This window comes from Ovis aries, chromosome 7 (genome assembly GCF_016772045.2).
Source record: "Ovis aries strain OAR_USU_Benz2616 breed Rambouillet chromosome 7, ARS-UI_Ramb_v3.0, whole genome shotgun sequence".
Classification (NCBI taxonomy): domain Eukaryota; kingdom Metazoa; phylum Chordata; class Mammalia; order Artiodactyla; family Bovidae; genus Ovis; species Ovis aries.
In genome coordinates, this window is record NC_056060.1 from 45,543,439 (window position 1) to 45,569,628 (window position 26,190).

Genomic DNA, 26,190 nt, shown 5'->3' on the forward strand with positions numbered 1-26,190 from the left:
ACAGAAGGCATGTTTAGTGGAGAATGCGCATGCAAATGAGCCCATTTAATAAGACACCAGCATCTATGTCACTGTCGCTTCTAACTCTGAGAACAGAAGGTTAGCACCACTTCTTCGCTCAGCAAAAGCAGCAGGATGTTAGGCGGACCTCGCAAACACTGATGCTATTTAACCACACATGAAAGCCCATTTTGTTCCACACTTACCTTGCAGCTGCAGCCAGGAGATTTTTCGCGTTGGGGGCTCCTGGGTCTACAGAGAGAGATTTGGCAGCTAACAGTAGCTTGCTGGAGGCCATGGAGATATTCTTGAGGTTCCCTATGACTTGGATCTGGTCTTCTTTCGTCTGGAAGGTGAAAAGGAGCCAAAGTAATTAGGGGCTGTCCATTTCTCCTAAGCAGCATTCAGAGCTAGGAGGTCATCTGTACAGATGGCATGAAGCCCAATTAGTCTGCAGACGCCTAGCGTGTCGAGACTCTGCCCAGTGTCTACTGTTCCCCAAACAGATCCCAGACCAAGATGCACACAGAGGCACAGAAATCCATTCCCATGTGGGTCAGCCAAGAACTATGCTGTATCACAAGTGTGGGTATTAATGGGGGGTATGGGGTGGGGAGTGATCAGGCCACAATTCCAGCATCTTGTTCAACAGTGCTGGAGTTGTCCAGGGACTGGTGCATCCCAGCCTGGCACATACAACAACCATCACTGTCTGGACATTGAGAGCTGACTGCATCCCAAAAGCTTCTGACTCTGGAAATAATACATTGCTCACCTGGCTTCCCATCCGAGAAACAGATAAGAAACAGAGTAAGAAGCATGCTGGGTACCACTTTGAGGGAGTTCAAAGCAAATAAATAGCTCACAAATAAATAGCTCAGTGAGCTCACCCCAGACCAGTCATGCTCCCTTGTTCTAAAGTAGGGGTTTATCTATTCATCTGAAGGAGGTAATTTTGAATCACTTGATACTCAGGGTTAGACACAACCTTTTCAAATGGACTCACCAAACCTCAAATAACATGAGTTTTTAATAGTACCATACTACATTTGAAGTATAGGATGCAGGGCTCTCCTCCTTCTCTCCTCTGCCCTCCTTTCAAACAGTATAAGATGATCAATTCTATTGGAAGATCACGGGAGAAGTTATCGGTCATCTTTATCTCACACATAAGCTAACAGCATCTTTGGGAATGCCATTCCTGTAAGCTCATGAAGCTCTCTGAGCAGCAAAGATGATGTAAAGCCGTGGGCTGTTCACAGCTTCCCAGCTCCTATGTGCCGCTTAGCCTCAGGGGCTGACAGTCCACCAGAGGCAAGAGGCAAGGGTCAGCTCCACTCAGCAACAGCCCTCCCTCTCACCTGTGCCTGGCCTGCCATCTCAATTCCAGCATCGAGGAACTCGTCGAAGTCATCACTGAACTTCCCGGAGGCTGCGGCCAGCTCTCCACTCTGGCCCCGGGTGGCATGGACCACTTCCCCTGCAGACTGGTTCAGATCGGCGGCTGCTTGGTTCAGTTCACTCTGGGCTTCCTGGAAGGGCTTTGTGCTTGGAGGTAACTGTGGGAACGGAGGGCACATTGCGGAAAGAGTTTTTCTGAGTATAGGAAGAATGGTGGATGCTGCAGAGGGGAGACAGGCTCTCCAGGATGCATTTCTGAATCGTTTAGGTGAAAAGGCTCTGTGTGGCCTGAGCCCACGTTAAGCCTAACTTTCAAAAAAATACACCCATTCACTCATTCACTTAAATTTGTTGAACACTTATTCAGTGCTAGACAGAGTGGATCTAAAAATAGTTAAGGACAGCTTTCCACAGGGCTTCTGTGCTCCTAGCTGTACAGTCAAGATTTGTACCTGGACAACCTGACTCTGGGATCTGCTCTCTGAACCCACGCTCTATCTTGGCATTCTCAGATGGAAACTTGCAAAGTTTTAGCTTTCTGGAACTAAAAGGCAGACAGATGCTATTAACCTTTAAATCCTATTTTTCCAAACTAATAGCCACCAATTTTATTTATCAGTTGGTCTCTGCTAACAATATAGCTTTCCCTCAGAAGTGCCACTGGCAGAACTGTAACTGTTGGTAGAAAGTTCTAGAGAGTTAAGCTAGATTATATGAGTCACACCACACCTACTGTCTGCGTACCTGGTTATGTGCCAAGCACGCAGCAGAGAAGAAACAGAGATGAAGAAGACCAAGTCCCCCCAAAGCGGGCTTACAAAAAAAAGAAGGGAACAAGCTCCAAAATGAAATCCCACAGACCACTCACTCTTGCAGTGAGTTCCGGACACTTGCGTCCCTTTATCACTGATTGTCACGGCCTGAAATGTCCTGGGGAGAGGTCAGATGATCCAAACCCTCCCCCTCAACAGCCTGCCCCATTCTTGGCTCACAGGGACAACCCGAGATCGAACGGCAACGTGGGCTCAAGGAAAAAGTAAATTTTAGAAGCTCTACCTGGGAATTCGGCTGATCAGAAAGCAAAATAAGGAAAAGGCAAATAGGCAGGAAAACCAGGACCCCCTAAGAGAAGGCTAGCTACTCAAAGGGTCCCTGGAGGGGAGAAGACCCCACCTGCACCTGAGGTGAGCCCAGGCCCAAAGGTACCCCTTCCCGAGCCAAAACCTCTCACCGAGTCCACCAGCAGCTTCTTGCTTGACTCCCCAATGCTCTTCAAGGCCACATCCACATCCTTCTGCCCAGGGAGACAGTTCACACAGTTATTCAAGGAGTGAGAAACGGCTTTGGCCACCTGAATACACAGAGGGAGAAAAGCCCCGTCAGAAAGCAGCTTCCAGGGCAGACAGACTTGCACATGTGCTGGGAGTGAGCAGAGCTAAAAGAGACAGGGAAAGGACCCGCCAGCACCTACCTGACACTGTTTACCATTGCATCAGGGTATTTAGCAGAGAAGGCAATGGCACCCCACTCCAGTACTCTTGCCTGGAAAATCCCATGGATGGAGGAGCCTGGTGGGCTGCAGTCCATGGGGTCGCGAAGAGTCAGACATGACTGAGCGACTTCACTTTCACTTTTCACTTCGATGCATTGGAGAAGGAAATGGCAAGCCACTCCAGTGTTCTTGCCTGGAGAATCCCGGGGATGGGGGAGCCTGGTGGGCTGCCGTCTATAGGGTCGCACAGAGTCGGACACGACTGAAGCGACTCAGCAGCAGCAGCAGCAGCAGGGTATTTAGGCCTCTCACTCGGGGGAACATCCTGTGTCTTGGCACCAGGTGTGACTACAGCACTGGAGGCCAGGCCAAGTCCTGACTCTGACTCAAACACAAGCCTCCAATATTCTGTCAGGTTCTAAGACAAAGACAGCCAATACCAAGAGGAAGAGAAACAGTTCCCCGCTAGGGAGGCCTGCAGAGGGCCCGAGGTGGAAGGAGGCCCCGAGCTCTTTGGATCACCGTTAGGCAGGCCTGTGATGAATTTCTGCCCAGAGACCCTCTGGTGCCATCACCTCCACACCCTCCCCAGCTCAAGGGCTGGAGGGGCGCTCTGAGCTCTTCCAGAGCAGCTTGGAGTTTGCCCACACGCTGCCTTGAAAGGAGGTTGCGAGGCTCTACGTCTGCACTCTCTGGGAAGACTCATCTGAAGAAGCACTAGAGAGAGTTTAAAGTGTTGAGTTTCTAAACCATGTGTATCTACCTCACCTCCCAGGCCAGGAAGAGGGATATGTGTAAGCGCACTCGGGCCAAGACAAGCTTGCTGTGACCAGGCCCTTCAAGCTCCGAGCACAGGCCTTGACAAAACCCCTGTACTTTCTGTTGACTGAATTAAGAAGATCTCACGTTACGGGGGCTACCAGGCAAAGCTTTTGAAGGTGCTCATTATTGGGTGACAGCCTGTCAACATGTCACCGTGATGGTGACCTTAGCTGCCAGTTCTGGGCCTCACCTGTGCTAGTCTCTGCTGACTCTCGGCGTCTCCAGGTGCAATCAGGGCCTGCTTGGCCTCTTGGATGAGCATGGCCGAGCCCTCCATCACGTCCCTGGCAGAATCCAACATGGCGTGGGCAGCCGCCGGGTCACTTGTGGAGGCAGCCACGCCCCGGGCAGCCTGGGCCAGTGTTTTCAGAGCTTGGGCTGTCTCTCGAGCAGCCACCCCTGGGGATTGGGAAAAAAAAAAAAAAAAGAAGCCCACCAGACTTTCTATTAGGTTTCATCCAAAAGCCATACTTCTACTTGGGAGTAAATCTCTAGATCCTTCTAAAGGGAAGAGAATCCTCAGACAGTGCCTGGCACAGGTAAGCTCCAAACGGCTTTTTATAAAATTTGAATTGATGTGCTTCTCAAAGAAGTAGCCCATGCCACTGGCTCTGGGCTGCTCCAAGAGGGATGTCACAGCAAATGCCACACTAAAATCTATTTCCTTCCGCTTCTGTCCCCTGCACTGTCCCATCTGTCCTCAGACCTCAAATGCCAAGTGCACAGGATCCAACTCACAGATAAATCATTCTAAGTCACTTTTTTTCCCAGTCATTTCTATCAGGGCATAACTTACATACAACAAAGTGAACAAGTCTCCCAGGAAGACTCACTGAGTCTACAGATGTGTACACCCACGTACCTGGCATCCAGATGCAGACAGAACATTTCCATCACCTGTACTCCTTCCCAGTTAATAGACTCTCACACCGGAAGTAATCCCGATTCTAGTTTTTATCACCTTAGCCTAGTTTTACCTGCTCTTAAACTCCATGTTTTCTGAACCACACAGCAGGTGTTCTTCTTTGTTTAGTTTCTTTCTCTGACCATAATGCTGTGAGATCTGCCCATGCTGTCACACACAGCAGTCCATTTTTCCCTTGCTGCATAATGTTCCATTATGGGAACACAGCAACATCTGCTTATCCACTCTTGCTGGACATTTGGGGACTGTTTCCTGTGTGGATTATTATTAATGAAACTACCAGAAAAATTCTCATAGCAGCATTTAGGTAGACAAATGGAATTGATTCTAGCAGATTTAAACCTAGAAGTTGAATTCCTGGGCCACAGAGGAAGTGTATGTTTAGCTTTGGCGGGCACTACAAAACTTCTTCAGAACGTTTTTGCCATTTTACACTCCACCAGCACCATATGAGAGTTCAGATACTCTACATCCTGACCCAACCTTGCTATTGCTAGACTTTTTTCTTTTTAGCCAACTCTGAGGAGTGTTCAGCTGCATCTCACTGAGATTCTTCTTCTTTTTTGCGGGGTGGGGGGTGGCAATGATTGACATGTGGGATCTTAGTTCCCTAACAACAGACTGAATTCATATTACCTGCAGCACACAGTCTTAAAGTCTTAACTACTGAACCACCAGGCAAGTTCCTTACTGAGGTTTAATTCTTCTGCCCCTAGTGAGCAGTGATGTTGAACACTTTTCTCAGTGGCTGTTTGGACATCCTCTTTTGTGAAGTGCCTGATCATCTTTAAATTTACTTCTAAAGATGATGGGCGGAGAAGGCAATGGCACCCCACTCCAGTACTCCTGCCTGGAAAATCCCATGGATGGAGAAGCCTGGAAGGCTGCAGTCCATGGGGTGGCTGAGGGTCGGACACGACTGAGCGACTTCGCTTTCACTTTTCACTTTCACGCACTGGAGAAGGAAATGGCAACCCACTCCAGTGTTCTTGCTTGGAGAATCCCAGGGACAGGGGAGCCTGGTGGGCTTCCGTCTATGGGGTCACACAGAGTCGGACACGACTGAAGTGACTTAGTAGCAGCAAGATGATGGGATTTGGTGATAAACTGTAAATATAAACCAATTCTTAAAAAAATGATAGGACTTCCCTGGTGGCACAGTGGATTAAGAATCCACCTGTCAATGCAGGGGACATAGGTTTGATCCCTGGTCTGGGAAGATTCCACATGCCTCAGAGAACCAGTCCAGAGCCACAACTACTGAAGCCCACACACCTCAGAGTCTGTGCTCTGCAACAAGAGAAGCCACCACAATGAGAAATATGCACACTGCAACGAAGAGTAGCCTCCGCTTACTGCAACTAGCAAAAGCCCGCACATAGCAACAAAGACTTGGCACAACCAAAAATAAATAAATTTAAAAAACTTTAAAAACTATAGCACCTCCTCTCATAGAAAGGAGAGGTGCCACCCTACATGACACCTAGAACTTGGCACACCGAAGAAAAGGATGAAGACTGGAAATGCCGAAGCGTGTAACAAAAGGCTCCCAGAACCCAGGGGACTGCAGAATATCCAGCCTTAAAGCTTGTCTCATGAAACCATTTCAGATGAGGACCAGCGCTGCAAAGCCTCTTGTCTATGGACACACTTGAGATCTGAGGTTTCTTTCATCTCAGATGTGTAAGAAAGGGGTCAGACCCTGTACAGTGCTCTCTGGGACACAGAACCATGAGGGATTCTTGTCAGAACCCACAACATCCGCATGAAGAATTCGGATCATCTTCTCTTTCACCACAGGCTTCAGCTATAGGCCGAAGGCTTCATCTACAGGCTTTGGCTGGATGGTCTCCAGGCACCACTGAGCATGGCCTTTACTGCCGCTGATTTGGCTGAGTGGGCACAGATGCAGCAGGTGGTCCTTGCCTTACTGGGGACGAGGTGACCTAATACAATAAAGAATGTGAAAGGCTCCAGACCCGTAAAACAAGCTCATAGTGTTGCAGACTGGCTCATCTGTAAATATTTAGGAAGCCACACAGCTGGGACATAACTTTATAATCTAATCAAGAAAAATTACAAAGCTGCCAATCTACCCTTTATCACCTGGCACTTCTGAGCATAGCATGTGGAATGAGTGCATGTTTTTTAAAAAGTGTTTTTTATGGAAGAGGAGAAAACATAAAGATAAATAAAGCCAAGGTGAAGCAGACAGACACGCTGAGCAGAAGTCTGCATTTTATGCTGAAGTTGCCGGCACAGGGTGGAAGAACATCCTTGCTCAGAAGGGCCCCAGAGTGGTTAAGACCTTGTACAGCTCGGGGGTGGTGAGCTGTGTGGGCTAAACTCTTGCCACTTTTTCCCTCTGGGCATTGGTTTCCCACAGGTTGTAGGAGAGGATGAGACCACATCTCTGACCAGAGAAAATTCGACACTGTGATTCCTTAGACCTCGCCTCTTGACTTCCTACAGGGACTCTTGAATTTATCTGAGTTGTATGATTTTGGAAGAATAAAACATTTATCACATCCAATTAGAAAAGTCATGATCATGCAAAAATCATTCACGAAAACCTTTTATAGACTCAGACAGTTTTTCTAAAAGGCAGAAACCAGGAGAGTGGAATTCCAAAAGCTGAGGCATATCCACCCTATGGTGTTTTCTGCTGAGGACTCACTATGAAATCTCTAGGCACATCAAGAATCCTCTCTGGAAGGATTAGGTTTTGGAGAAAGCAGAAGCCACACCAACAAATGGATAAAAGAGGACCACCAGACGGCAGGGAGCCCAATAAACATCCAAGTCTGTATGGGGCTGAATTTATGGCAACGTTCTCAATAGTGATGTTGGTTATCATCAAGGTCATGTGTCCAAGCAATCACCACTCCCACCCACCCCAAATTATTCCTGTAGTCAAGCATGCAACATACCCCAAACTGCCAGTGGGAAACACTGAAGCAGGCAACTATTTCAATAACCACAATCCTTGGAAGACACAGATTACGTTCACAGTATTCCTGTCAGCTACTTCTCAAAATATTGGGTTGGCCAAAATGTTCGTTTGGCTTTTTCCATAAGCGGGAAGTGAAAAACCCGTACGAACTTTTTGACGAACCCAACATATTCAGCAACAGAGCTTAAGGAGGCACATTAATAATATGAAATACAGGGGAATTCTTTATCAAATTATCATTCCTGATCAGAATTCATGTAGATTGTGTGTAGACAGCATTAGATCACATATCAAACTCACAAGGTAAAAACCATGTATGCATACTCATAGCTGATTCATGCTACTGTAAGCAGAACCTAAGACAGCATTAGAAAGCAAATGGCAACCCCCTCCAGTACTCTTGCCTGGAGAATCCCATGGAGGGAGGAGCCTGGTAGGCTACAGTTCATGGGGTCGCAAAGAGTCGGACACGACTGAGCGACTTCACTTCACTTCATACTCCAATTAAAATATAAATTTAAAAATTCATGTATGAAAGATTTTTAAAATCTGCCCCAAAGGATCTGGAAAGGGTTCTGTGTAACTGTAATCAGACGAGACTAAATGCATTTTGAACACCATGCTGGCCAAACCCCGCCTCCCCACCCCCCACCCCGCCCCACCCACAGACACATACATCTGCATTAGAATACAGTCCAGGGGCAGCTTGTGTATAACTTCTGCATACCCCACACATCGCAGATGTGGAGAGGGAACTAACACCCAGGGAGAAGTCATCCACACTCACGTCCTCTCCCTGCTTCCCATCAACACTTCAACTTTATTGAAACGGCCTTCAACAGGGAGAATCAGTGACTTAGTTTTTCCTTAAGCCAAGCGGATGCTTCAGTCCCTCTCTTCAGTGTCTTTCTAGGCAGACACTGTGAGCTGAGAGACATCCCTCTCTCCTGGTTTCCTTGCTATAAGGATGCACATTCTCGTGTCTTTCAAAGATTTCTATTGCTCAGCCTTCTCCTTAAAGGGTTCTGCAGGGTTATATCTGATAAAATTTTTCTTATTGTACCACTACCCCCACCCCAGGGCAAACTTATCTACCTCCCTATCATGGTATCAACCAACACCATTTTATTCAAATTTTAAAAATATTTATCTCCAGCTCAGACTTCTCTACTGAGTTCCAGAGGCAAATATCTAGTTGCCTAATGAGTGCCTCTCTGTGGATATCCTGCAGACACTTCAAATTGAATCCATTTGAAGTTGAACCTGGAATCCTGAAATTCCAGCTCTCAACATGGCCGCCCATGATCCAGTGTTTCTACCACAGGGAGTTCAGCTATCAGGCTAAACTTAGAGCTGTCTATGTTACTTTTCTTAAACTTAGGAAACAATTGCCAACAATTGTCAAGTCTCTTTGTCTTTAATCCATCCCTCATCTCCAAGGCCATTTCTAAATACAGTTTTACATTTGGAAGTTCTCAGATCACGTACTGCTGAAGCCTGGTGTGAAGGATTTTGAAAACAATCTTGTCAGTGTGTGAAGTGAGTGTAATTGAATGGTAGTCTGAAAATTCTCTGCATTGCTCTTTTTGGGATTGGCATGAAAACTGACCTTTCCCAGTCTTGTGGCCATGGCTGGGTTTTCCAAATTTGCTGACATATTGAGTGAACTGGTTCCAAATAGGAAAAGGAGTTCGTCAAGGCTGTATATTGTCACCCTGCTTATTTAACTTATATGCAGAGTACACCATGAGAAACGCTGGACTGGAAGAAACACAAGCTGGAATCAAGATTGCTGGGAGAAATATCAATAACCTCAGATATGCAGACGACACCACCCTTATGGCAGAAAGTGAAGAGGAGCTAAAAAGCCTCTTGATGAAAGTGAAAGAGGAGAGCGAAAAAGTTGGCCTAAAGCTCAACATCCAGAAAACAAAGATCATGGCATCCGGTCCCATCACTTCATGGGAAAGAGATGGGGAAACAGTAGAAACAGTGTCAGACTTTATTTTTGGGGGGCTCCAAAATCACTGCAGATGGTGACTGCAGCCATGAAATTAAAAGACACTTACTCCTTGGAAGAAAAGTTATGAGCAACCTAGATAGCATATTCAAAAGCAGATATTACTGTGCCGACTAAGGTCCGTCTAGTCAAGGCTATGGTTTCTCCTGTGGTCATGTATGGATGTGAGAGTTGGACTGTGAAGAAGGCTGAGTGCCAAAGAATTGATGCTTTTGAACTGTGGTGTTGGAGAAGACTCTTGTGAGTCCCTTGGACTGCAAGGAGATCAAACCAGTCCATCCTAAAGGAGATCAGTCCTGGGTGATCATTGGGAGGACTGATATTGAAGCTGAAACTCCAATACTTTGGCCACCTCATGCGAAGGGTTGACTCATTGGAAAAGACTGATGCTGGGAGGGATTGGAGGCAGGAGGAGAAGGGGACGACAGAGGATGAGATGGCTGGATGGCATCACGGACTCGATGGACATGAGTCTGAGTGAACTCCGGGAGATGGTGATGAACAGGGAGGCCTGGCGTGCTGCGATTCATGGGGTCGCAAAGAGTCGGACACGACTGAGCGACTGAACTGAACTGAGTGCAGCACTTTAACAACATCACCTTTTAGTATGTTAAATGGCTCAGATGGAATTCCATCACCTCCACTAGCTTTGTTCATAGTAATACTTCCTACAGCCCACTTGATTCCAGGATGTCTGGCTCTAGGTGAGTAACCACACCATAATAATTATCGAGTCATTAAGACCTTTTTTTGTATAGTCTTCTGTGTATTCTTGCCACCTCTTCTTAATCTCTTCTGCTTCTGTTAGGTCCTTACTGTTTTCGGTCCTGTATCATGCCCATTTTTACATGAAATGTTCCCTAGATATCTCCAGTTTTCCGGAAGGGATCTCTAGTCTTCCCTAATCTATTGCTTTCCTCTATTCCTTGGCATTGCTCGTATCTCTCCTTGCTATTCTCTGAAACTCTGCATTCTGTTGAGTATACCTTTCCTTTTCTCCTTTGTCTTTCACCTTTCACTTCTCTTCTTTCCTCAGCTATTTGCAAAACTTCCTCAGACAACCACTTTGCCTCCTTGCATTTCTTTTTCTTTGGAATTATTTTGCTCACTGCCTCCTGTACAATGTTACGAACCTCCGTCCATAGTTCTTCAGGCACTCTGTCAGATCTAATCCTTTGAAGCGATATATCACCTCCTCTTTATAATCATAAGAGATTTGATTTAGGTCATATCTGAATGGACTAGTGGTTTTCCCTACCTTCTTGAGAGATTAAAATGCCAGTATTCTTTGGATCATGGAGAAAGCAAGGGGGTTCCAGAAAAACATCCACTTCTGCTTCATTGATTACACTAAAGCCTTTGAGTGTGTGGATCGCAACAAACTGTAGAAAATTCTTAGAGAGATAGGAATACTAAACCACCTTACCTGCCTCCTGAGAAATCTGTATGCAGGTTAAGAAGCAACAGTTAGAACCAGACATGAAACAACAGACTGGTTCCAAATTAGGAAAGGAGTACGTCAAAACTGTATACTGTCACCCTGCTTATTTAACTTCTATGCAGAGTACATCACGTGAAATGCCTGGCTGGATGAAGCACAAGCTGGATTCAAGACTGCTGGAAGAAACACCAAAAACCTCCAATATGCAGATGCCACTCTAATGGCAGAAAGTGAAGAGGAACTAAAGAGCCTCTTGATGAAGGTGAAAGAGGAGAGTGAAGAAACTGGCTTGAAACTCAACATTCAAAAAACTAAGACCACGGCATCTGGTCTCATCACTTCATGGCCAATAGAAGGGAAAAAGTGGAAGCAGTGAAAGATTTTATTTTCTAAGTGATTTTCAAAATCACTATGGATGGTGACTGCAGCCATGAAATTGAAAGGCACTTGCTTCTTGGAAGGAAAGCTATGACAAACCTAGACAGTGTATTAAAAAGCAGAGACATCATCTTGCCGACAAAAGTCCATATAGGCAAAGCTATGGTTTTTCCATTAGTCACGTATGGATGTGAGAGTTGGACCACAAAGAAGGCTGAGCACCTAAGAATTAATGCTTTCAAACAGTGGTGCTGGAGAGGACTCTTCTGAGTCCATCGGACTGCAAGGAGATCAAACCAGTCTATCTTAAAGGAAATCAGCCCTGAATATCCAATGGAAAGACTGTTGCTGAAGCTAAAGCTCCAATACTTTGGCCGCCTGATGAGAAGAGCTGGACTTACTGGAAAAGACCCTGATGCTGGGAAATATTGAGGGCAAGAGGAGAAGGGGGTGACAGAGGATGAAATGGTTGGATGGCATTGTCGACTCAATGGATATGAGTTTGAGCAAACTCCAGGACATAGTGAATGCCAGGGAAGCCTGGAGTGCTGCAGTCTATGAGGCCACAAAATGTTGGACACGACCTAGCAACTGAACAACAACAAAATCTCCACAACAAACCACTAACATTTCTATGTGGATAATTGCAACAGCCTTCTCACTGGTCTCAGTGCCCCCAACTTTGTTTCTCTCTCATTTATCTGCACGTGAAAGAAGGGTAATCTGCATTAAAGGGCAATCTAGACTGTGTCCATGGATGCAAACTTTTCAGTACGTTCACATGCTCGGAGATTAAATTTCAATTTATTGCTTTTAAAAATATGTATTTATTTGGCTGTATCGGGTCTTTGTTGCAGCTCATGGGCTCTCCAGTTGTCGGGCTTCGGCTCCAGAGTTGGCGGGTTCAGTAGTTGCAGGGCACAGGTTTAGTTGCCCTACCACATGTGGGATCTTAGCTCCCTGATCAGGGATTGGACCTGTGTCTCCTGCATTGCAAGACAGATTCTTTTTTTTAGTAAGTACTTTATTTCTGGCTGCATTGGGTCCTCGTTGCTGTGAACAGGCTTCCTCTAGTTGCACCAGCCGGGGTGTCTCTTGCTGCAGAGCACGGGCTCCAGGCGCACAGGCTGCAGTCATTTCGGCACCCTGGTTCCGTAGTTGCGGTACATGGGTTTAGTTGTTCCACAGCACGTGGGATCTTCCCAGAGCAGCCGTCAAACCCGTGTCTCCTGCACTGGCAGGCAGATTCTTATCTACAGGACAACCAGGGAAGTCCGAAAGGCAGATTCTTAACCACTTGACCACCAGGAAAGTCCCTCAATTTATTTAAATTGGCTTATGAGGCCTTTTGGGGCTTCCCAGGAGGCTCAGTGGTAAAGAAACTGCTTGTCAATCCAGGAGCCACAGAAGATGGGGGTTCGACCCCTGGGTTGAGAACATCCCCTGGAGGAGGAAATGGCCACCCACTTGAGTAGTCTTGCTGGGAAATCCCATGAACAGAGGAGCCTGGTGGGCTACAGTCCACGGTGTCGCAGAGTCTGATACTACTGATCGACTGAGGATGCATGCATGACGCCTTTCAGGATCTGACCGCAGCCGACCTGCACAGCCTTATCTTCTCACTCCCTACCTCCCTGCCTTTTACTTGGATCCTTCTCAGTTCCTTTGATTAGCCTTCTTCTCCTGCTTTTGGGACTTCACATATGCTGTTTCCAAGTCCACATAGTTGGTACCTGCCAAAACGAAATGGGGCTGTTCCTGGTCTGTTCTTCAGACACCAGCTAGACAGTCTGTCATTCTGGATGTTAATCAGTATCAGATGATACAACTTGTAAAGCAGTCCTTCCTTCAGTAAAAATCCATTTCATCATCTACATAAAATTTGGCAAGATTTCAGGAACGTGCAGAAATTCTTGAAACTACATCTCTATTATGCCTTACACTTTTAAAAATTGACATACACGTCTCCTTCTCCTTAGATAGTATGTGAGTTGTAATAATCCTTAAGACCCCTATCAAGTGTCAATTCTGCTTTAGTACCTTCCTTTAGCCTCTCATGAAGACAGAATTGCTCATTTTTACTGTTGTAGGTACTATATCACACTCTGCTATAATTCTTTTTGTGCTCTTGTTATGCTTTTATTTTCAAGGTAATAAATATACACAGTTTTTTAAAAAACCAAAGAGGCAGAATAACTTATTGCAGATGAATCCTCCCCTCCTGAGAGACAACTAGAAACACTGGGAAAAATATATGAAACATCTGTTTGAAGACAATGGAGAGATACCAAGGAGCCGAGGTAAAGAAAGCCAAGATCCTGAAGAGAAAGCAAGCACGTAGAAGTGAGGACAATGTTGCTTTTCCCTCAAGGCATTTTCTAATTTGTAAACTGCTGCCCAGAAGCTGAGAGGCTGAGCAAAACCTTCTGCAATTGCGTGGGGTTGGGATGCTAAAAACATAGTTCTGAGTTCAACTGTCAGAATGGCGCTCATAAACACCACAGGTGTTTGGACAGGTGGCACAAAGGGCTACATCATGGAAAGTAAATTGGAAGTAGACTTTACAATATCCAGTCAGTTTAAATCCACTCATATTATGGTGATCTGCTCATTTCTAAACCACCTGCTAAAATGAAAGAATAATCCTCTGTATCAAAGGAAGCACAATCTAGAACCTCAAATTATCTCTACAATGAAAATACCAATGATTAGCATTAAGTTTTTAAAATACCAGAAACATCAGGAGATAAGATCAGTAATTGAAAACAGAGGGAAAAAACCCCAAAACAGACAACAAGATGCCCATAGTTGATCTTGACATTGGATCCTCAAGGCTGGGACTTTGGAACTTTCCTGATGGTCCATCCAGTGGTTAAGACTGTGCTTTCAATGTAGGGAGCATGGGTTTGATCTCTGGTCAAGAAACTAAAACCTTACATGCTGCATGACAAGGCAGAAAAAAAAAAATTTTTTTTTAAACTTTTACCTGGGTTTTAGGTAAATGTGAAAAGTATGTTGAAGAAGTTAGATGACAAGATAGAGAATTTCTGCAGAAAAGGGGGAAGTATAAGAAAGCTATCAAAAGACTAATATAAAATATGACATTAAAATGTATAAAATATGACATTAAAAATTAAAAACTCAACAGAAGGTTTAAAGATAGAATAGACACAAATAAACAGAGGAATAGTGAGCTGCAGATTTAAAAAAGCCCACAAAATAAAGCAGGAAGAAAAATTATGCCCAACATAGGAAAAAAGCATAGGAGACACATATAGTGAAAATGTCCAATATAGGGGGTAACTGGAATCTACAAAGAGGAGAGAAAAAATGGGATGGAAGCAATATTAGAAGGTACAGTGGTTGAGTTTTTTAAACCTGACCTAAGAAAACGAATCTCATCCTCAAGGAGCACTAAAACCCAAGGCAGGATAAGTGGGCAAAACAGCACACAACAAAACTTCTGGGCACAGTGGTTGAAAATCAGACTGAGAAAATTCAAAAATTCAAAAAAAATTTGAGAAAATTCAAGTAGCAGAGGGAAAACTAAACCCATATTACCTGTAGAAGAGTAAAGTGACAGCTAACCTCACAGCAAAAATAAAGGCAGCCAGAAACCAAAGGAATAACATCTTCAAAAGCTAGAAGAAAACAACTGCTAACCTAAAATTTTATAGTACATCAAATTATTCACCCAAAATAAAGGTTACACAAAGGCATTTTTAGGCAAAAAACAACTGAAAGAATTGGTCACAGCAGACTCGCACTAAAGGAAATAATGCAGGGAGTTCTTTGGGCAGAAAGGAAATAAATAATCCCAGGTGGAGGCACACTGCGATCCGGGAGGAATGAACAACAGTGGAAAGGTCAATATGGAGGAGCACTTAATTATTCAGTTCAGTTCAGCTCAGTCGCTCAGTCGTGTCCGACTCTTTGCAACCCCATGAATCGCAGCACACCAGGCCTCCCTGTCCATCACCAACTCCTGGAGTTCACTTAAACTCACATCCATCGAGTCAGTGATGCCATCCAGCCATCTCATCCTCGGTCATCCCCTTCTCCTCCTGCCTCCAATCCCTCCCAGCATCAGTCTTTTCTAATGAGTCAACACTTCGCATGAGGTGGCCAAAGTATTGGAGTTTCAGCTTTAACATCAGTCCTTCCAAAGAACACCCAGGACTGATCTCCTTTAGGATTGACTGGTTGGCTCTCCTTGCAGTCCAAGGGACTCTCAAGAGTCTTCTCCAACACCACAGTTCAAAAGCATCAATTTTTTGATGCTCAGCTTTCTTCACAGTCCAACTCTCACATCCATACATGACCACAGGAAAAACCATAGCCTTGACTAGACGGACCTTTGTTGGCAAAGTAATGTTTCTGCTTTTGAATATGCTATCTAGGTTGATCATAACTTTCCTTCCAAGGAGTAAGCGTCTTTTAATTTCATGGCTGCAATCACCATCTGCAGTGATTTTTGGAGCCCGAAAAAATAAAGTCTGACACTGTTTCCACTCTTTCCCCATCTATTTCCCATGAACTTAATTATTACTATGACGCAACTTTGAGTCTGTATTGAGGAGGTTAAATATATATAGAATTAAAACACTCAACAAGGAACGAGTTGGAAGAAAGATAAAGTGTAAGTGTCCCAAGATTCTTGCACTGTCCAGGAAGAGGTAGACATACTAACCTATATTATACTTTAAAAAAAATTGTTAGAGAATAGGCAATGAGGGCTTTCCCGGTGGGCCAAGTGGTTAAGAATCTACCTGCCAATATAGGGGACATGGGTTTGATCCCTGGTCCAGGAAGATCCCACAAGTCAGGGAGCAACTAAGCCTGTGGGCCACAACCTTGCTCTGCAACCAGAGAAGCCACCACTATGAGAAGTCTGCAAGAGTAATGCCTGCTCACTGCAATTAGAGAAAGCCCACGTGCAGCAACAAAGACCCAGCACAGCCGCAAAAGAAACAAAATAGGCAATGAAAGTACAAAAACCAAATCAAGGGTAACCGATTTTAAAAAGCACTTATAAATCTGAAAGGAGGCAAGAAAGGAGAGAAGACAGGGTAGGTAGGACATATAGAAAAGAACTAGTAAGATGACAAATTCAAACCTCGATATAGCAGTAATTACATTGTATGTAAGGAGATCGAATACTCCAACTGAAACGAAAATACTGTCACAGCAACAAACAACTTCTCCCCCCATAAAAGGACAACTGCATGATATACACGGGACTCACATTAAATACGAACATAGAGAAAAACTGAAAGTGAAAAGGGAGAAGATTGATGATGCATACTATAGCGAAAACCAAAATACCTATGCAAAAAACTATAAAACAATACTGAGAGAAAGGAAACCTAAATGAATGTAGAGACACGCTGTATTTGTAGATTGGAAGTTCAGCGATATAAAAATGCCAATTATCTCCAGATTCAGGAAACCAAAATCAAAATCAAACCAAGAAAAAAAAAAAAAACTAAAAATGTTTTTATCGGTGGGAAGGCACAAATTGATAGGCTGCATCTAAAACAGAGTGGATATAAAGATTCAAGGAAGTCAGGACTAACTTGAGGAAGCACAGTAAGGTCAGGGCACTTATGTTATTGGATATGCTTAGTATAAAACTGCAGTGATTAGGAAAGTGTGGTGCTAAGGTAGGAACAGACAGTTAAAGCAATGAAAAAGAAGCAAAGTTTAGCAACTGATTCACACACATTGATTCGCTTCATTTATAATGAAGTGGCCTTCAAGACCATTGGGGAAAGGAAGTGCATGGATGCCCCAGGGCAAAAACAACTCCACTAGGACCCCGTTTGCCACATATAAAACTCAGTCCAGATGGATCACAGTTCTAAATATCGCAAGTCCATCACAAACGAACAGGTTCCATTCTAAGAGCACATTCATTAAGCCCAAATTGTAAGTCCAACAAAAATACTTACCCAACTGACACAATCAGCTATTCAGTACTGTAATCGGTTTAGAATACTTTACACACAAAGAATGCATAAAAACACACACACACAAATATTTTAAGTCTTACAGTACAGTACCTAGAAAAGTACAGTAGTACAGTAAAACAGCTGGCATACAGGGCCTGGCATCAAGTGAACAGGCAAGAAGAGTTACTGACTGGATGAGGGGGAAGAGGTGGGAGAGGGTAGAGCTGAAGGACTGTCAGCAACAGGGGATGGAGGGCAAGCTGCAATTTCACTCATGCCTGATGCGGATGGAATGCATACGTGCATCTTTCAAAGTCCACAGTCTGAAGGTCATATACAGGGGACTTAATACATGGAAACTGAAACAAAGCTTCTAGACTATAACAGCGAAGAATCTCTTCATGACTTGGAAAAGTAACATTGTTAAATGGGACACAAAAAGCACCAACCATAAAGGAGAAGTACAAATTGGACTATATTAAAGTTTAAGTTTTGTATATCAGGAAATACCTTTGAGACAGAGAAAATGCAAGCCACAATATACATGACAACTAATTCCTGCAAATATATGAGGAAAAGACAGAAAACCAATAGTTTTAAAAAAGCACAAAAGACATGAAGAGATGCTTCACAAAGAAGGTATCCAAATGGTTGATAAACTGAAAATATCCTCAACCACACTGCTTCTCAGGGACACACAAACTAAAAACCGTAATGTGATTCCACTACACACTGAATAGAAAAGCTAAAATTGACTGAACAGAGTGGGGACGAGGATGTAGAACAAGTAGAACTCTCAGGCACTGCAGGAAGGAGTGTAGCTGAGTAGCTGCACAGCTTTGTTTTTTCTTAAAGTTGCTAAGCCGTGTCCAACTCTTCTGTGACTCCATGGACTGCAGGCCACTAGGTTCCTCTGTCCATGGGATTTTCCAGGCAAGAACACAGCCTCAGTTCAGTTCAGTTGCTCAGTTTTGTCCCACTCTTTGCAACCCCATGAACTGCAGCATGCCAGGCTCCCTGTCCAACACCAATTCCCGGAGTCTACCCAAACCCATGTCCATTGAGTCAGTGATGTCATCCAACCATCTCATCCTCTGTCATCCCCTTCTCCTTCTGCCCCCAATCCTTCCTAGCATCAGGGTCTTTTCAAATGAGTCCACTCTTTGCATCAGGTGGCCAAAACATTGGAGTTTCAGCTTCAACATCAGTCCTTCCAATGAATACCCAGGACTGATCTCCTTTAGGATGGACTGGTTGGATCTCCTTGCAGTCCAAGGGACTCTCAAGAGTCTTCTCCAACAATACAGTTCAAAAGCATCAATTCTTCGGTGCTCAGCTTTCTTCACAGTTCAACTCTCACATCCATACACGACCAAAGGAAAAACCATAGCCTTGACTAGATGGACCTTTGTTGGCAAAGGAATGTCTCTGCCTTTCAATATGCTATCTAGGTTGGTCATAACTTTTCTTCCAAGGAGTAAGTGTCTTTTAATTTCATGGCTGCAATCACCATCTGAAGCAATCTTGGAGCCCCCCAAAATAAAGTCAGCCACTGTTTCCCCATCAATTTGCCATGAAGTGATGGGACCAGATGCCATGATCTTAGTTTTCTGAATGTTGAGTTTTAAGCCAACTTTTTCACTCTCCTCTTTCACTTTCATCAAGAGGCTCTTTAGTTCTTCTTCACTTTCTGCCAAAAGGGTGGTATCATCTGCATATCTGAGGTTATTGATGTTTCTCCCAGCAATCTTGATTCCAGCTTGTGCTTCTTCCAGCCCAGCACTTCTCATGATGTACTCTGCATGTAAGTTAAATAAGCAGGGTGACAATATACAGCCTTGACGTACTCCTTTTCCTGTTTGGAACCAGTCTGTTGTTCCATGTCCAGTTCTAACTGTTGCTTCCTGACCTGCATACAGGTTTTTCAAGGGACAGGTCAGGTGGTCTGGTATTCTCATCTCTTTCAGAATTTTCCACAGTTCATTGTGATCCACATAGTCAAAGGCTTTGGCATACTCAATAAAGCAGAAATAGATGTTTTTCTGGAACTCTCTTGCTTTTTCCATGATCCAGCAGATGTTGGCAATTTGATCTCTGGTTCCTCTGCCTTTTCTAAAACCAGCTTGGATATCTGGAAGTTCACGGTTCACGTATTGCTGAAGCCTGGCTTGGAGAATTTTGAGCATTACTTTACTAGCATGTGAGATGAGTGCAGTTGTGTGGTAGTTTGAGCATTCTTTGGCATTGCCTTTCTTTGGGATTGGAATGAAAACTGACCTTTTCCAGTCCTGTGGCCACTGCTGAGTTTTCCAAATTTGCTGGCATACTGAGTGCAGCACTTTCACAGAATCATCTTTCAGGATTTGAAATAGCTCAACTGGAATTCCATCATCTCCACTAGCTTTGTTCGTAGTGATGCTTCCTAAGGCCCACTTGACTTCACATTCCAGGATGTCTGGCTCTAGGTGAGTGATCACACCTTCGTGATTATCTGGGTCGTGAAGATCTTTTTTGTACAGTTCTTCTGTGTATTCTTGCCACCTCTTCTTAATATCTTCTGCTTCTGTTAGGTCCAGACCATTTCTGTCCTTTATCGAGCCCATCTTTGCATGAAATGTTCCCTTGGTATCTCTAATTTTCTTGAAGAGATCTCTAGTCTTTCCCATTCTATTGTTTTCCTCTATTTCTCCCAGCAATTACCCTGGGATGCCAAAAATCACAAATATTGATAGTTTTGGGGATCATATTTGATTAGTTTTTGTATGCTTAGCATCAAGCCCAGTAACAAGCATGCGGAATGTGCTTGAGAAATGTATGTTGAACTGCTGAAATAAAAACATCAGGTTCATTGTCAAATCAATGAACTCCTCCCACCAGCCCATGGTCTGTACCTGGCCTCAGGGCATCATGAAGGCGAGTCTCACCTGTGTAGTGCTCATTGCCTTGAGCAGCACAGGTCAGCAGCTGCGCCATGGAGGAGCCTACTGCTTTAGATGTACTTCCCAGGTCCTGAGCACATTTTTCCAGCTGTAAGAATATGCAATGGGGAGAAGAACTTAGAAGAACTGAATCATCCACAAATGTCTTAGTCCCCAAATAATGCAAATCAAACTGGGCTTCAACTCTTTCCCATCTAATATACCAATGGCCCTATGAAGAAGTAGGGTGATAGAGGGGAAAGAACCCAGGCTTCAGGGTAAACAAATCTGAGTTCACACCCTGCCCTCTGCTTCCCTCCTCTACTTGCTACCTGTGATAGGTTTGGGTAATTCACTGAACCTCTCCAAGTCTCTGTGTCCTGAGATTATAGTATCTAGCTCAAAGGTTTTCAGAGAATTAATGTAGGTACTCAACAAATGGTAGCTATTAGCATTATGCCTTTAGAAGCTAATTCAGAAAGTCTGCAACAAATCCTTAGTGAGAATTAATTATGCCTTGGCAGGAAGTGGGCAGACAGCCAGCTGTTCCACCTTCCTGGCACGTGGGACCATTACCATTGTTCAATTTGATCATAATACTTTTATGGAATTCTAACCCGAAGGAAATGCAATAGAAATAGAGGCTTGGAGTGGTAAATGAGATTATGAAAACGGGCAAAGTGCTTGCTTCCCATGACGAGCACGTCATCTTGCTTTGTCAACAGAATAAATAATTCAGAGAATAAAGTCAATAGAGGCCTAGGATATGAGTAATTGTTTGATTACTAGATGAGGACAACATTTTGGAAGAGAACTTTTGGGTGATCAGGAAGTGCATGCCATTTTAACTACAAAACATGTTTTCTAAGAGGCATTTTCTTCAAGTGAAAAACAGAGCCTGGTCCATTACAGGCAACCATATAATACAGTACACACAATAATTTCTTTAAAAATTACATGATGTTTCTTGCATTCTAACTAACCAGTTGTTTTATGTAAAGGCAGAATGGGCTTCTTGGAGCACAGAACTTTGCAAAGGGTCACCTGGACCACAGTGCAAAGCCGCTGGCCCAGGAGCCAATCCTGACCTCATCATTAGCTGGGGCACTTTAGGTAAGTGACTTAACCTCTCTGAGCACGAGTTGCCTAGTTTTTACAATGAAGGGTAGCTTGCCTTGATTATTTCCTGTGTGCTTCCTATGTACCAGGCATTGTTCAATGATAAATTAGTCTCTTTATATTCTTAACGTTTTTAGTTCATCCAAAGAATGGCACTAGTTAAAAGTTCTCAGTGTAAAATATCAAGGACATTGTTAGGGAGTCCTGTAGATCTGGGTTCAAACCATGATTGTGATGCTAATCCCAGGTAGCATGAAGAAGAACAGTGACCAACATACACCTCTGTTTTCTCAGCTGTAAAATGGGATGAACAACACTTGTTAATTAAGTTACTGTCAGGATAAACTAGATGGATTGTGTGTGTTTACACTGCTTAACAGGTGCTTAATAAATGAAGGTATCTTATCAGCAATGTTCAAGAGTAAGGGAAAGGAGGTATCTATATACAAACGAGGACAATTGGTAAAACTGTAGCCAAGAGAACCCCGGCATAGGCATTAGGAGATAGAATGTGATTAAGTTAGATTTCTGGTGCCATCATTCCATTTGCTGTTGTGGGTTTACTACAGCAAAGTGCTTTGTCACTGCCCATTATATTATGGAAAAAAAAATTTTTTTTTAATATGACTGTTGAAAATAATTTGCATTTATCTTTATAACTTAACTGCCACCCATTTCACAGATAAAATACTTTGAACACAGAGATCAGGACTTGCCCACAACTGGTGGATGATACATCCTGAACCAAGAAAGCCAGAACTTCTATGTGTAAACATAGTTCATTCAGCTGCACTGGGCATTCTTTTCAGAAAAAGGCACAGAATTAGAACCCTGGCCTCAACCACCAGCAGGTATTGTTTATGGAAAAGAGGGGTGAATATTAACAGATGCCTGGTCATCCCAGTCACACCCTAGGGGAGCACACACAGACCCATCACCACAGACCCCTTGGAGCCATCTCTACCCTAACACAGTTCTAGAGACACGGGGCCATCTTGGGCTTTGCACTAACAAAGCTTGAAATGTAGGCGCACTGACCTGCAACTTCTAAAAATGCCTTGATGTATCCTAATAGAAGGTGAAGCCCCACCCCTGGCAGCCACCGACATCTCCTACCGTCTCCCCGGGGAGTGGCTTCAGCTGACTCTCCACAGCCGCCATCTTGGCGTCCTGCAGTTCACTCTTCAGGGTCTGCACGGTGCTCAGTGCTGAATCGATTTCCATGGGACCACAGGCTTCATGGGCCTGTCAACAGAGATGGAAATATGTACACGAAGGTCTGCTTGGAAAAGCAACCCCAGTACCTTGCAACACATGAATGCTTTTCTGGATATAACCAATGACTCTCCTAATTTAGCAAGAGCAAGCAAAGGTAACTAGCATTTCCTAAGAGAACAAAATCATGCTCAGTTAAGACTTCAGTCCTAAGTTCCCTAAATAATCAATTGTGTGTGCTTCATAACAGGATATACCTAAAGTCTCCCTGAAGCTGTTTGTATCTGCAATACACTGCCTCTCAGACTAAGAGCATCCTTACTCACTGTGTCTGGGTTCTAGACATGGGGCAGCCAGCACAGTATGAGTGCACACAGAAACCTGGGAAGCATGTGGGAGCTGAATGAACAAACCAACAAATGGACCCAGGACTCTAGGGACAAGTCTATACCAAAATTCAGTTCAGTTCAGTCACTCGGTTGTGTCCGACTCTGCAACATGGACTGCAGCATGCTAGGCTTCCCTATCTATCATCAGTTCTCCGAGTTTGCTCAAATCATGTCCATTGAGTCGGTGACGTCATCCAACCATCTCATCTTCTGTCATCCCCTTCTCCTCCTGCCCTCAATCTTTCCCAGCATCAGGGTCTTTTCCCATGAGTTAGTTCTTCGCATCAGGTGGCCAAAGTATTGGAGTTTCAGCTTCAGCATCAGTCCTTCCAAGGAATATTCAGGACTGACTTCCTTTAGGATTGACTGGTTTGATCTCCTAGCAGTCCAAGGGACTCTCAAGAGTAGATTCTTTTTCAAATCTCTAGATTGTAAACCATTACCTTTTCATACTGAAGGTTATGAAAGATGCTTTTCCTTAGTAAAAACTTTAAAGAAAACTACTTTATTCTGTGATCTTTTAGAAACACTAGTCTCCAAATGCTTTAATCACATCCCCCCAACATGCTTATTAATAAATTATACACATACAAATATATTAAAAACAGGTAAATCTTAGCATCTTTCATTTTTAGATAATAGTAACAACAGCAGCAGGACACACTATTTGATTGATTTCTATGGTGAGTATTACTAGGTGAGGACGCTGAGACATAGAGAGGTTAATTAACTTGCCAGGTTACAAAATTAGTCGATAACAAAGCCAGAATTTGAATATTTAGATTCAAATTCTTTAAAAAAAAATTATTTATTTGGCTGAGCTGGGTCACATATGAGACCAGTTCCCTGACCAGGGATCGAACCCAGGCCCCCTGTGTTGGGAGCACAGTCTTAACCACTGGACCATCAGGGAAGTCCCAGAGCCTATACACTTAACCCTCACACTATATATAAAAGTAATTGGAAGCTCTCACAAAATCTTCATGAACCCAGTGCACAATCTTGCTTGAGTCCCACTTTGGGGCTCACAGCTCCAAAGCAGTTGTTGGAGGGGGGTGTATCACGGTCACTGAGGAAATTTGTTAAAATGCAGATGTTTGGGCTCTATAACCTGAGATTCTGACTTGGGTACTCAAGGGCAAGGGCCAGGAACCTGTATTTTAAGTGCTTCCATGTGATTCCAGTGCAGATGGCTTCGGGACCTCTATTTGAGAAACAGGGTTCAAAATAACTTTTTTATTAGATATAATCTAAATCTCTAGATTATATCTTTCCTTAGGTGATATAGTACACTGTTTATATTATAAATTCAAATCAGCTTCAAATCTTCTTCCCTTAGTCATGTATGAGGCTGCTTGCTTCTACAAAGGGATTGTTACAGTAAGGAACAATGAATTCATGCCAGAACTTCATGCTAATACCATATCAAACAGAACGGTAAGGAGGGTCTTTGGTAATGAATAAGTTCCAGAGACAGAAACTCCTTAATCCCTGCTGCTGCAGCTAAGTCGCTTCAGTCGTGTCCGACTCTGTGCAACCCCACAGACGGCAGCCTGCCAGGCTTCCCCGTCCCTGGGATTCTCTAGGCGAGAACACTGGAGTGGGTTGCCATTTCCTTCTCCAGTGCATGAAAGTGAAAAGTGAAAGTGAAGTTGCTCAGTCGTGTCTGACTCTTTGCAGCCCCATGGACTGCAGCCCACCAGGCTCCTCTGTCCATGGGATTTTCCAGGCAAGAGTGCTGGAGTGGGGTGCCATTGCCTCAATCCCTAATTCTGTTCTATTAAGAATCCTGGTAAGGTGAATGTTCCCGTTTAAGACATGGAAACCTTTCAGGACAAAGGGAATGCAGATGATCCTCCAGATTAGACCCACCACCTACATAATTTGTTACTAAATTCACAAGATAGTATCTGAATGATGTGATCACTTACTTTGCCCACAGTCTACCTGCATCAAGAAACAGATGACCAGTCTCCTCTAAGATTGTGAGAAATAGGTCATTGCTAGTCCCAGCGTAAGGGAGGAGGGGGGAGTATGTAAACTAGCATAGTTTAACCAAAGTCATCTGTAACCAGAAGGTGATAACTAAGTCGAGGAGACAGCAGTTAAGAGTGGTAGAAGCCAGTCCACACGAGCATATTTAATGGTCAAGCAAATGAAACAATTTCACCAAGAAACATGCCCAGCAATGTTCTGGCCCCAAGGAACACCCAGGTCACAACAGGTAGTAAGGAATTAAAAGCTTCACTTCTGGCAAGCTAACTGCATGACAAGGGTGCACTTGCCTTCTGTGAGGCGGTACGCAGCTCTGCCAAGCTGGTGGCGAGGTTCTTGGCACACTGGCTCAGTTGCATGGCCGCAGCCTGGTCGCTGACGGTGGGCACTGCAGCTTTGGCAGAGGATACCATCTTGCTTCCAGGCTGTAGAGAGAAAAACAGAAAGTCAGACAACTCCTGGGCAGCAAGAGTCAGAGAAGAGAGACCCAGAGAGCAAGGCCCCCGTATCAGTCACAACTCACTTTGGCCTAAAACAATGAATATTAAAACTATCTAGTTTCTCCCCAAATTTGCCACCCCAAATCAGATACTCTAGGGCAGGACATTCTAGGAATGTTTGAAACAAAAAGTATGTGTCTTTGTGGGTAGAGTGGGGAGTAAAATTAAAATTGGGATGGTGGCTTGAAATTCTTATTTAAAAAAGATTTGAAAGAGAGTTCTTTTTTTTTGAAAGAGATTTCTTGTTAAAGATATTGTGTTTCTTGGAATAGCTCTTGAATCTGTGTCTCAACTATATCTAATAGACTATTCAGAAAAATACAGGGATGTAATATGAAACAAATGACCTCTCACATCTCAGAATCCAGGAAAATTTCACCATGTGTGGGTGCTGTGTGCATGCACATATACTTTCCAAAAAAATATACTACTTATTCTGTTTTTCAATCTCCTTGTTCCACATATTCTATTTTTTGATAGCTGTTATAACACTCCAGTGTATGTCTGTTATGACTTTTCAATCCTGTATTGAGTATGTTTTCATATTTTCAAATATAATAAACAATAATGTGATAAATACTTCTGTAGCTAAAATTTTGTACACATTCATTTTAAAAAAAATAAATTCTATGAAATAAAGTTATCAGAGCAAAGAGTATACATAATTTTAA

General features: G+C 43.8%; 1 protein-coding gene across 12 annotated transcripts in view; it reads right to left on the reverse strand.

The window, feature by feature from the left end:
* Positions 1–26,190, reverse strand: part of TLN2 (talin 2) — a 498,466-nt gene that overhangs the window by 112,786 nt on the left and 359,490 nt on the right. For 9 of the 12 annotated variants that reach the window (XM_027971771.2, XM_012181413.3, XM_012181406.3 and 6 more), the window contains 7 exons: positions 25,310–25,444; positions 22,537–22,665; positions 20,275–20,410; positions 3,906–4,114; positions 2,633–2,752; positions 1,362–1,559; positions 207–346 (listed from right to left, as the gene is read on the reverse strand). In XM_027971771.2, the coding sequence (XP_027827572.2) occupies positions 207–346; positions 1,362–1,559; positions 2,633–2,752; positions 3,906–4,114; positions 20,275–20,410; positions 22,537–22,665; positions 25,310–25,444 (1,067 nt within the window). The remainder of the gene's footprint in view (positions 1–206; positions 347–1,361; positions 1,560–2,632; positions 2,753–3,905; positions 4,115–20,274; positions 20,411–22,536; positions 22,666–25,309; positions 25,445–26,190) is intronic. The other 3 variants (XM_060417828.1, XM_060417827.1, XM_027971770.2) reach the window with 1 other exon arrangement.